At 44.9% G+C, this 13,414-nt stretch overlaps 1 protein-coding gene across 6 annotated transcripts in view; it reads left to right on the forward strand.

Annotated features, from left to right (window-relative positions):
• Window positions 1-13,414, forward strand: part of LOC306922838 (protein phosphatase 1 regulatory subunit 12C) — a 79,437-nt gene that overhangs the window by 50,346 nt on the left and 15,677 nt on the right. For all 6 annotated transcript variants that reach the window (XM_079500697.1, XM_079500693.1, XM_079500695.1 and 3 more), the window contains 4 exons: window positions 2,132-2,326; window positions 9,355-9,445; window positions 10,851-11,072; window positions 13,090-13,216. In XM_079500697.1, coding sequence (XP_079356823.1) covers window positions 2,132-2,326; window positions 9,355-9,445; window positions 10,851-11,072; window positions 13,090-13,216 — 635 coding nt within the window. The remainder of the gene's footprint in view (window positions 1-2,131; window positions 2,327-9,354; window positions 9,446-10,850; window positions 11,073-13,089; window positions 13,217-13,414) is intronic.

A 13,414-nucleotide genomic window follows, 5' to 3' on the forward strand; every position in this document is an offset into this window, starting at 1 on the left:
GAGATTTGGCAATGCAGTCAGTTCTGTTCATAAGAACTCACCATGGCATGTTGTATTGAAAACAAAACGCATGCTGTCCCCAAGGCTAAACTCCAAGTAGCAGTTCATCTATTGCTCCATAAAAGTATGAAAGTTCCATATTCCATATCCAACAAACGACAACAAATGCAAATTGCAAAAGTCGAGACGAGTTTTTATTTACGCATCCGACACAGAGTATTAAAAGGAGGATCCGACACCGTCAACAGTGAGGCGTCAAGCCGGGGTTCCATAGCCACCTATTTCCTCTCACAACGGGCACACATTTCAAAATAAGAGTGTTTTTTTGTTTGTACTTGCAATGCGATCATTCAAGCCATGTTTTATTTTGGAATCGTACTGGAAATAGAAGTAACTATGACGAGGAAGAAGCCTAGTTGACTTGAAAATGAAACTAAAATTATAATAGAGACGTATTGTATACTGTAATGTGCATTTGGGGTGGCGGAGCGCCCTCTACAGCTACCGGAGCTGCCTCTACAGGTGGCTTGAGCTCCCGGAGCTCAAGTGACAGGTACCGGAGCTGAGCTCCGCCAAGCTCCGGCTGAAATTAAGCACTGCATGTTACCTTGTTTTTACTCCACCACTGAAATTTGCCACTTTCAAGATCACTGGCCACTTTTTTAATGCATGTAGAATTTGTTTTTACCATTCATTTTATAGCAATAAAAGACAATATGTCTCAAAACACTGGCCAACAGTAAAATTATTGGCAACTAAATGAATATGAATTAGAAATGAAGACTGCCAATGCTACTGATTGGTTCATTCTTCATTGGCTTGCAGTTAGTTATTGCATATAGACTAAATGCAATAATCATATTAGGCTGGTCAGGATGGGGGGAAAAAAAAGTTGTGCTTCAGTTGGCTGGCACACACACACACACACACGACAGGCAATCAATAGACAACGCGTTACAGCTGTTGTTTGCAGCGTTAGCAGGCAGCAGCTAGCTTGGCTAACGTAGTTCTACCACTGCTCTCTGTCCCTCTCACGTGTGGATTTTATTTTGGTTAATTGAAGATGAAAACAGCAAAGCTTGTTATGGTTACAAGGTTAGTAGCCTATAATCCTTTCTCCTGCCTGCAGTCAGTGCAGTGGCCCTCTCTCTGACTCCGTGTGTGTGTGTTTGTGTCTGTGAGAGAGAGGAGACGTCAGTGCAGAGTGGAGCCGTGTCTACTACTCCACTGGGAGTGGAGCACTGGGAGTAGAGATGTGACGTTCGTGAACGAGTCGGATCATTTGAACGGCTCTTTGAAAGGAACGATGGGATCCGGTTCACAGTAGGGAGCCGTTCCTTTTTAGAGGAGGAGGGGGGCAGGGGGGTTTCAACCAGGGCCGGTCATGAGCAAGCTGGCGCCCTAAGCAGGATACACTGGGGAGGCACTGGGGGGGACACTGGGGAGGGACTGGGGGGGGACACTGGGCACTGGGGAGACACTGGGGAGTGGGGAGTCACTAGGGAGGCCCTGGGGGGACACCCCCCCCCCCCCCCACCCATCGGGAACGTCGTTCAAAAGAGCCAGTCTTTTGAACGACTCTTTGAAAGGAACGGATCCCAGAGATCCGGCTCCCTTCAAAGAGCCATAAATCCCATCTCTAACTGGGAGAGTCAGACACGCAGCTATACATCTCCTTACAACCGTACTCTACCGGATTTTCAATGAAAGTGGTTGTTTCACCATGTTTGCGCATTTATGAGAAATATAATAATCGGCCGTTTTTTTTTCGATTATTTGTTTTTAGCACCGATACCGATATTAATGAAAAACATGAATATCGGTCGATCACTATTAATGATACTAATGAAGGCTCTGTTCCATTCTGGTCAAACAGAGTCAGTGTTAATGATACTAATGAAAGCTCTGTTCCATTCTGGTCAAACAGAGTCAGTATTAAATATACTAATGAAGGCTCTGTTCCATTCTGGTCAAACAGAGTCAGTATTAAATATACTAATGAAGGCTCTGTTCCATTCTGGTCAAACAGAGTCAGTATTAAATATACTAATGAAGGCTCTGTTCCATTCTGGTCAAACAGAGTCAGTGTTAATGATACTAATGAAGGCTCTGTTCCATTCGTATGCGACAGACTCACTCAGGAAGCGACGGAGAAGAAAGAGCAGCCCTCCGTCACCACCTCCTCCTCCACATCTGGAAGCACCTCCTTATCTGGAACAGGCACCTCCTCCTCCACCACATCTGGAAGCACCACCTCCACCACCTCTGGAAGCCTCTCCTCCTCCTCCTCCACTGCAGGCGACACGGAGACCAAGCAGAGACGCAAGTGAGTGAGAGATCTGGAGCAGAGTAAAGAGGGGTGCCCGTGGTGGTACCTTAAGCCGTTCTGGACGGGAACCCCATTTTGGTGTTTTAAGCATTATGTTACGCTTTAGCTATTGAAAAATAGCAGATCTACAAGCTCACTGAGTGCACTCAGTGCCGCGCTACGAGCTTGTAGGTCTGCTAATTTTTTTTTAATCGTGAAAATGTGGCATATATATTCTTTCGGAGCGAACGTTTTTAACTCAAATTGTTGCTTCTGGGGGGGGGGTCACTGGAACAACATATTTTCAGATGGGGGTTGGCGGCCAATTACATATGTTTTTGGGGGTCCTTGACATGAAATATTGAGCACCACTGACGTAGAAACATAGGTATTTCAGAAAACTAAATGGGGTTAAGCCAAATTCCAATCCCCCAAATATCGACCACTCGCTCACTCACACTCAGTCACTCCAACGTGGAGGTGTTACGGTGAAATTGGTGACCTTGGTGAGGGAGTGTAGGATGAAGGCTCTGTATGTCCTCCCGGTGGGGGCTCCTCACTGACATGTGAACCAGTGATATATGACAGTACGTCCTCCCGGTGGGGGCTCCTCACTGGCATGTGAACCAGTGAGATATGACAGTATGTCCTCCCGGTGGGGGCTCCTCACTGGCATGTGAACTAGTATGATAAGACAGTGTGTCCTCCCGGTGGGGGCTCCTCACTGACATGTGAACCAGTGAGATATGACAGTACGTCCTCCCGGTGGGGGCTCCTCACTGACATGTGAACCAGTGAGATATGACAGTACGTCCTCCCGGTGGGGGCTCCTCACTGGCATGTGAACCAGTGAGATATGACAGTACGTCCTCCCGGTGGGGGCTCCTCACTGGCATGTGAGCCAGTAGGATAAGACAGTACGTCCTCCCGGTGGGGGCTCCTCACTGACAGGTGAACCAATGAGATATGACAGTACGTCCTCCCGGTGGGGGCTCCTCACTGGCATGTGAGCCAGTAGGATAAGACAGTACGTCCTCCCGGTGGGGGCTCCTCACTGACAGGTGAACCAGTAGGATATGACAGCCGTGACGGCACACAAAATGGCCCACCCAAACTGACTACTTAACACGGCAGCCGTTAAAGTGCCACTTAATTTTCAAGTGCCCTCCCGATCAAAAAAAAAACAGGAAAAAGCTCATAGCGCGGCACCGAGTGCCGCACTACGAGCTTGTAGGTCTGCTATTTTTGAAAAATCGTGAAAATGTGGCGCACATCTTTGAATATATATTCTTTCAGAGCGAACGTTTTTTTAACTCAAATCTTTGCTTCTGGAAGGGAGTCCCTGGAACTACATATTTTGAGATTGGGCTCGGCGGCCAAATACAGATAATTCTGGGTGTCCTTGACATGAAATAGTTTGGATGGTTAGGATTTAGAAGGCATTTGTAGAATGGTCTAAATGGGTTAACGTCAGGCAGGCTGGCGCTGAGCCAGGCATGTGTTTAAATGTTTAGTTGGATCACAATAACAAATCATAAAAGGAGAAGCGACCGACCGCGGCTGTCCTATCCACCCATGTGGCTCTTCCTCTGGGCGTGTCTAGAAACCGTAAGCGTTCCTTATATAGACAACTAGTGGCCAGGAGGCTGAATTACACCGGCATACATGTAGTACCACACAGTTTATAGTTGGGTTTTTTTAGCTCTATAATGGGATGGCGATCATAAAATACATTTCTCAGGTGGGTTTCCAGGTCCACTTGTTTATCTTGTATCCGGTAGGAGTTCTCTCATTCTCCCCGATTGGATAAAAGTGGTATCCCGGTATCCTGAAAATGCTTTTTCTGTTTGTTGAATATCAGCAATAATTGCTTGCAAGTGTAACAGCCGAGCTACACCGAGCGAGTGTGCGCCAGCCGCGCATATACCCGCACTTAAAATGGGACTGGATCCATAAACGCACGCTGAAAAGCCTGGTGTAGCTTGGCATTAATCATTGCACATGGTGATTATGTGAAGGTGGTCTGTACAGTGGACAGGTGATTATGTGAAGGTGGTCCGTACAGTGGACAGCTAGTCTCTACAGGGGACAGGTGATTATGTGAAGGCGGTCTGTACAGTGGACAGCTAGTCTCTTCAGGGGACAGGTGATTATGTGAAGGTGGTCTGTACAGTGGACAGCTAGTCTCTTCAGGGGACAGGTGATTATGTGAAGGTGGTCTGTACAGTGGACAGCTAGTCTCTACAGAGGACAGGTGATTATGTGAAGGTGGTCTGTACAGTGGACAGGTGATTATGTGAAGGTGGTCTGTACAGTGGACAGGTGATTATGTGAAGGCGGTCTCTACAGTGGACAGCTAGTCTCTACAGGGGACAGGTGATTATGTGAAGGTGGTCTGTACAGTGGACAGGTGATTATGTGAAGGTGGTCTGTACAGTGGACAGGTGATTATGTGAAGGCGGTCTCTACAGTGGACAGCTAGTCTACAGGGGACAGGTGATTATGTGAAGGTGGTCTGTACAGTGGACAGCTAGTCTCTACAGTGGACAGCTAGTCTCTACAGGGGACAGGTGATTATGTGAAGGTGGTCTGTACAGTGGACTAGGGCTGGGTGCAATAACCGCAATATCGCCATACCGCCGGTATACAACGCATACCGCGGTATCGGGTTCGTTACCGCGGTAAAAAAAAAAAAGGGTTCTAACCCTAACCCTAGTTCTAACCCTAACCCTGGGTTCTAGGCCTAAGTGCATATGGTTGATATGAAATAAAGTGTATCATAATAAACAGTGAGGCTCAGTCAGTCTAATCATATGCCAGCAACACCAGAGGGAGTTCAACAAACCATGTGCAACCCAGATTCGGCACAAACAAGTATTGATTGATTGATTGATTGAACTATTTATTAACAGTTTGCAGAATTACAGTAGCCTACATTTCAAGCACAACTCAATACAAAGACTGTTAACTGCGAGTGGACGACACGACCCAATAAAGCATTACACTTGTTTACAAGAGGGTCCACCTAAATTAATTTCACTCCTATGCCACAAAAATGTGGAACGCCCTACCAACTGTCATTAAGACATGTAAATCCCTTGACTCCACCCACCCCCACCCACCCCTTTTCCCCCTCACTGTATATGTTTTCCCCCTTTTTACCTCCTTTATGATGATTTCCTGTTTTTGGCTTTATAGAAGTGTATAGTGTACAAAATGTTATGATGAATTGAACAAGGTGGACCCTCTTGTAAACAAGTGTAATGCTTTATGGTGTCGTCCACTCACAGAGTAACAGTTAACAGTTTTTGTATTGAGTTGTGCAAATGTACTGTAAACTGTTAATACAAACTTAAATCAATCAATCAAGCAATAATGTTAACTCATGGCTTGGGGACTGGGGAGGCGCGCAGTTGCTGCGTGGTGTGGAGCGGCTGGAAGTTGAACATTTCAATTCATCATATATTAAATCTATCAGTTAACTTGGAATTTGTTTAATATGTTTAAGATTTTAGGTTCCATGATGAGGGGACGTTTTTGAATGGTGGTGTTTGTTTCATGCGATGCGCTGCTGAGCGGGCATTTCATTGGAGTGAGAATGGTTGCCATTGCGATTCCAAGTGAGACAGTGTGCGGGATTCTTTTTTTCTCTACTTCTCAGTTCCAGTTATCCGACGCACCTGTCCATTGTAGGTGTGCAGAAGGACTTTTTCTTATAGGTGTGCAGAAGGACTTTTTCTTATAGTCAGTCAAAAGATAAAAACATTTCTGTCCGTCCTGTCTGTACAGCTCTCTCTCTCTCTCTCTCCCGCCCTCTCCCCCTTTCTCTTCTCTCGCTGACAGACATCAATACAAAGTTGAAACCGTTACGATGCGCCCTTATCCATAGGCTACAGCCTAATGTCTCTCTCTCTCTCTCTCTCTCTCTCTCTCTCTCTCTCTCCCTCTCTCTCCCTCCCTTTCTCTTCTCGTCTCTCGCTGACAGACATCAATACAAAGTTGAAACCTGTTACCTACGATGCGCCCTTATCCATAGGCTACACGTTTAGCCTAATCTTTCTCTCTCTCTCTCTGACGGTCTGAGCAATGCACGATGCACCTGGCTGTTACAAGAGCGCGAGGTATTAATATTCTCTCAAAACAAAGTCGGACAATGTTTTAAATTAGGCTACTCCAAACCAGACCCACCTATAAATGTTGTCTGTTGTGACATCAATGGGATCGCAGGAAAAAGACGCTCAACACAACTTGTCTTGATCTGAAATGATGTGAAATCCGTTCGCTTTTTTATTTCTTTTTTTAACAGCGGGCTGCGGGAGATGTCTGACGCGGTTGATTTGATTGACACCCGAACACGTGTTGCGGCATTGACATGCCAATCTTTCCTTAATAAAACTGTAGTCCATAATATCCGTTCCAAAACTCTGTTTGCCTGCACCCCCTGTTACCTCCTCCGCGCGCCCCCCCCAACGCCCAGAATGGTTATTTGGATTATAATCACACAATCAAAGTCCGGATCGTTTGCAGCTGGGGTTAATTGCCTCGCGCTGCGCAAGGGTCTTCACAATAGCGCTGTTGTGGATTTAATTTTGGTAAACTGGATAACAACAGAAACACGTGGAAAAGCTATATGAGTCGTCTTGTCTGTTGTCTCTGTAACGGTGCCACTGTGTGTGTGTGTGTGTGTGTGTGTGAGCTGTGAGGGAAGGCCGCGCATGGAGGAGGAATGACACTGGAACTGCACTAAAGACACACAGCTGCTCTATACATCTCCGTATACGGTGTTTTACCGGATTTTGCAGACCTGCTCTAACATCTCCATACACGGTGTTCCACCGGACTAAATAACACTATAAAACCGGAGTATTTTTTTTCGCGCGGGGGGGTGGGGGGTGCGGTAATTATCGCCATACCGGCGGTATGGGGGCCGACAATAACCGCGGTAATAAAAATCCCATACCGCCCCAGCCCTACAGTGGACAGGTGATTATGTGAAGGTGGTCTGTACAGTGGACAGGTGATTATGTGAAGGCGGTCTCTACAGTGGACAGCTAGTCTCTACAGGGGACAGGTGATTATGTGAAGGTGGTCTCTACAGTGGACAGCTAGTCTCTACAGTGGACAGCTAGTCTCTACAGGGGACAGGTGATTATGTGAAGGTGGTCTGTACAGTGGACAGGTGATTATGTGAAGGTGGTCCGTACAGTGGACAGCTAGTCTCTACAGGGGACAGGTGATTATGTGAAGGTGGTCTGTACAGTGGACAGCTAGTCTCTACAGGGGACAGGTGATTATGTGAAGGTGGTCTGTACAGTGGACAGCTAGTCTCTACAGGGGACAGGTGATTATGTGAAGGTGGTCTGTACAGTGGACAGCTAGTCTCTACAGGGGACAGGTGATTATGTGAAGGTGGTCTGTACAGTGGACAGCTAGTCTCTACAGGGGACAGGTGATTATGTGAAGGTGGTCTGTACAGTGGACAGCTAGTCTCTACAGTGGACAGCTAGTCTCTACAGGGGACAGGTGATTATGTGAAGGTGGTCTGTACAGTGGACAGGTGATTATGTGAAGGTGGTCTGTACAGTGGACAGCTAGTCTCTACAGGGGACAGGTGATTATGTGAAGGTGGTCTGTACAGTGGACAGGTGATTATGTGAAGGCGGTCTGTACAGGGGACAGGTGATTATGTGAAGGCGGTCTGTTCCCTCTAAAAAAATTTTGGTCTGAGCAAACACTCACACCAACTATCCAAACGTTAGATAATGCGAAGTGAGCGCCCCTCACCCACCTTTTTTCAAATGGATTTTGGTATACGAGTGAATCAATGAATAGTTACATAAGGTACCCAAGTTACTAGCAATCCTATCAATTTTAGGATTATTCAGTTAGTCTATATCAGTGGTTCTCAACCTTTTCAGGCTGACCCCCCAAAGTAATCATATTTGAACTGGGGACCCCCCACCCAGACAAGCAACAGAATGGTTCCACAGATCAATATTGTGAAAATAGCCGATCTACAAGCTCGTTGTGAACTTGTAGATCGGCTATTTTCACAATTGTTGCCTCTTTCTTTATTATTTAATAATCTGGCCAATGTTTGACCAGTTTGTATGTATAGCATGGTTTGCTGATTACTTTTGATGCAGTAATGGTATTTTTCTTTTAGAGCCTTTGAGGTATTATAGTCTTAAAAGTCCTTAAATTGTCACTTCACTGTCATCTGGGGTCAGCAGTGGACAGCTAGTCGAATGGGTTCGAATGGGTTACAATCTTTGTAAAGCGGTTTGGATAAAAGTGCTATACAAATACACCATTTACCATTTTTACCATTATAGGTAGTCCGGACACGGGGTGATTATGTGGCACTGGACTTTAAAAAAAAAATATTATCAGTGCCTGGCACTTTCATGTGTGTCGTTAGCCGGGGGAAAATAGTGGACATTGTCCCTAAAGCCGCTGTGGTCCATCAAGGCTGATTTCAGTCCTGCCAATTTCTGTTTTAAACCATTTAGACCTGACGTCGAAATTTAAAAAAATGTCTTCAAAATCCTGACAGTTTTCGGGAAAAACCTTATGTTTCTGTATCAGTGGTGCTCAATATTTCATGTCAAGGACCCCGAAAATATATGTATTTGGCTGCCGACCCCCATATGAAAATATGTTGTTCCAGGGACTCCCCCCTAGCAGAAAAATAGCAGACCTACAAGCTATGTGCTATGAGCTTGTAGATCTGCTATTTTTCAATAGCTAAATTATAACATGATGTTTTAAAACACCAAAAGGGGTTGCCGCCCAACATGCATAACTCTCAGATATTGTGAGAAATAATTGTGTGTGTGTGTGTGTGTGTGTGTGTGTGTGTGTGTGTGTGTGTGTGTGTGTGTGTGTGTGTGTGTGTGTGTGTGTGTGTGTGTGTGTGTGTGTGTGTGTGTGTGTGTGTGTGTGTGTGTGTGTGTGTGTGTGTGTGTGTGTGTGTGTGTGTGTGTGTGTGTGTGTGTGTGTGTGTGTGTGTGTGTGTGTGTGTGTGTGTGTACGCGCACGCACAGGTCCTACCTGACACCAGTGAGGGATGAGGAGGCAGAGGCTCAGCGTAAAGCTCGTTCCCGACATGCTCGCCAATCGCGCCGCTCCACTCAGGTACAGCCGTCTGCTTATTATAACCACTTTTCTTGTAAATATCGGTTGTTGCGCGTCGTGTTTCACTCTTACCGTCCTAAAAACTACAATAAAATATTGACCTGTAGTTATCATGTTAGATAGATCGATACTTTTATTTGTCCTTTTCCGGAAATTTGTTTTGTGCCCAGCAGTCATCAGGATATAAATAACCAAAAAAACACACACTACAAACAGATACACACACACAATACATTGACAATACAAGACAAACCGCTCCTCTCTTGCAGAGAGAGGGGAAAAAAGAAACAAAATACTAACAAAAGGCTAGTCATAGTTCCAAGAGGCATCACATTGCATTACATTTTATGCACAGAACTGAAATGCTTGTTCATAAGTCCTTTACTCATGGGAACAAACGATCTTGAAGCCTATAGCCTGCAGTGTTGTTTTCGTCGACTAAAACTAAGACGTATATAAATACATATATTTTTGGGGTCCTTGACATGAAATATTGAGCACCACTGATACAGAAACATACGTTTTTTCCAGAAAACTGTCAGGATTTTTTAAAATTTCGACGTCAGGTCTAAATGGTTTAAAACAGAAATTGGCAGGACTGAAATCAGCCTTGATGGACCACAGCGGCTTTAGGGAAAATGTTCGTCGACTACAGTTTTTCACTGACGAAAACTAAATGAAAACTAAGCTATGATGACTAAAACTATGACTAAATATACTGACAATTTCGTCAAACAAATAAAAACTAGACTAAAATGTTAGGAAGGGACTAGTGGACAAGAGATCCAGTATAAGTCATTTTACACTTGGTTGCATGCTGAAAATAGCTGATCTACAAGCTCACAACGCATCGCGCTGCAACGCGTTGTGAGATTGTAAATCCGCTATTTTCAGCAAGTGTAAAAACAGTCATTACGACGGCATCAAGGCCCACCAAAATACATTTTAGTCGACTAAAACTAGACTAACACTAAGACATTCCTGGTGACTAAAATGTGACTAAAACTAAAGGAAAGCTATTCAAAAGACTGACTAAAACTAAAATCAAAAGTCGCCCTGGTGGTCAAAGATGGTATTGGCTGTGTAACGGCGTGTCTTCTATCCCTAGTAATTTACCTATAGCTAAGCCCCTCCCCAAACTGCTATGGTCCAATCACAGCTAAGCATAACATGGGTTAGACAAACCTCTCCACCAATAGTTTTCCTATATGACAAAACATTGTTTTTAAAAAAAGGAGGCATATTACATATACTTTTTGGGGTCCTTGACATGAAATATTGAGCACCACTGATACAGAAACAAAAGGTTTTTCAGAAAACTGTCATGATTTAGAAGACATTTGTAGAATCGTTCCCAGGTCAAAATGGGTTAAGTGAGGTGTGACCTCTTTGATGTGTGACACAGGGCGTGACGCTGACGGACCTGCAGGAGGCAGAGAAGAGCATGAAGACCACAGAGAACAACAACAAGGACACGAAGAGCACGGAGAACAAGGACAACAAGGACATGAAGACCTCGGAAAACAAGGACAACAAGGACATGAAGACCTCGGAGAACAAGGAAAACAAAGGGAAAGAGGACGACCGGGAACAGGACAAGGACAACAAGAAGAAGGCGGAGGAGGGGGTATGTATGTGATGTCCAGTGTTGTTTCCGTCGACTGAAACTATGATGAAAAATGTCCGTCTACCTTTTTTTCACTGACGAAAACTAAATGGAAACTAAATGAAAACTAAGCTACGATGACTAAAACTAAGACTAAATATATATATCGACAATTTTGTCAAGAAATAAAAACTAGACTAAAATGTTAGGAAGGGGACTAGTGGACAAGAGATCCAGTATAAGTCATTTTACACTTGGTTGCATGCTGCAAATAGACGATCTTGCGACGCGTTGTGAGCTTGTAGATTGGCTATTTTCAGCAAGTGTGAAATCAGCCATTACGACGGCATCAAGGCCCACCAAAATACATTTTAGTCGACTAAAATCACATGACATTTAGTGGACTAAAACTAGACTTGCACTAAAACATTCCAGGTGACTAAAATGTGACTAAAACTAAATTAAAAAAGACTGACTCTAAATTTGCTGCCAAAAACAACACTGGTGATGTCATGCCATGATGTCATACTGGGGTTGTGATGTCATGCTAGTGTTGTGATGTCATTGTACGATTGTTTCAGTCAGTCTGTGTCCATCCACGTGCCGTGGGTATTTGAGCCCTTTTCTAGGGAAAAATAAAAAAACGGAAGTTAGCTCATGATGAGCAATCCTAGCGCAGGGGAGGGTCGCGGACCACCATATAGGCATGAATTATTTTACTGCGGCCACGACCGGCCCTCAAAAAAAGCTTGTTTTTATTAGAATCACAATCTGGGGATTAGATTCAGAGATAAAAGGGTGTTGTTGGAGTCAATGAGAGGACCTTTCTACTGCGGACCATCCACTTCCGGTTTGTCGTTGCACAACACAGAAGCTGATCAGACTACCGTCTATCAGCTATAGCCGCGATCTGTAAATTAATCTAACGTATAATTAAGCGAATCTGTGTCTGTGAATGTCTGTCTGTCTTGTCTTGTCTTGTCTTGTCTTGTCTGTCTGTCCGTCCGTCCGTCCGTCCGTCCGCCCGTCTGTCCATCCTAGCCCCCTTGCTCCTCACTGGCTTACCCAGTTGATCTGACATTTCACACAGACATTGACCATTCCATTAGGGCATCTGAAAGCCCTTTTTTTCAATTTAACAAATTTAACGTTGTTTATTAAATGTATTAGTTATTGAATTTGAAGATCAAAGACTCACATTCAAGTATTTTTTCTCACACTTGGAGGGGACGTTCATAATAATAATTAAAATCAAGCAGCAGTCGGCCTCATGGTGGCGCTCTAACAGGCCACTTTACATTTCACTTTATAACTCTTGAACCGTAGGTCATAAAATCTAAATTTAGTTTTGTCTGCATTCATTTCCCCTCCTGTTGCCATTGCCCGACGGGCAATGGCAAGTGCCTCTGACGCGACATACCAAAGCCTACACGGGTTTTGCAAGACACGCGCTGTGATTGGCCAGTTGCTGTGATTGACAGCCTAACCCTAACCTTAACCTCAGTAAAACTATACCTAACCCTAACCTTAACCTCAGTAAAACTATACCTAAACCTAACCCTAACCTTAACCTCAGTAAACTTAACTTGCCCGGGGGCGTGGTTATAAGCACAACCCGTGTAGGAATTAGTATTTAGCGCCTCTGACACCAGACTGATTACACCTCAAAATACATACAGTACAATAAAATGATCTATTCAATTGCATCACCCACATTGTACAAAATTTTATTTGGTGTTCATATATTCAAATGGGTAAGGACTAGTCAATATAAAACGCCTTAAGACGATTAGACTCGTCTGAGGCACCAGGCAGCACACCTAAACCTAAACATAACCCATGTCTAACCAATGACTAGTCTAAACTAAGTATGCACCTCAGTATACTCGTCTTTAGCATCCAATGTGTTAACCGGAAGTGAGCTGGCGGTCTTAAGTGGCGTCATACTGGTTTGTGATGTCATCGTGTGTTAACAGGAAGTGAGCTGGCGGTCTTATGTGATGTCATACTGGTTTGTGATGTCATTGTGTATTAACAGGAAGTGAGCTGGCGTTCTCGCATCGCCAGCTTGCAGAAGTCAGACCTGCTGGGCCTGACGCAGCCTGCCGGCACGCCACGCCCCCAGACCTCCGACACGCCCCGCCCCCAGGCCTCCGACAAGAAAGGTAGCGTGGATAACTTTATTGTGACTGAACTCGCCGCAAAGCGGCCGCTATGGGCTACAGTGGTGTGCACTTGATAGTGGCAGGGGTGGTACCCCCCTGGTACTCCTGTGGTACCACATTTTTCATGGAACCACTTTATTCTATGCCGTCACCACTACATGGCGGCAGAGGGCAACTAATGCTAATACACAGGCATGT

Source organism: Electrona antarctica (assembly GCF_951216825.1).
Source record: "Electrona antarctica genome assembly, chromosome: 5".
Taxonomy (NCBI): Eukaryota; Metazoa; Chordata; class Actinopteri; order Myctophiformes; family Myctophidae; genus Electrona; species Electrona antarctica.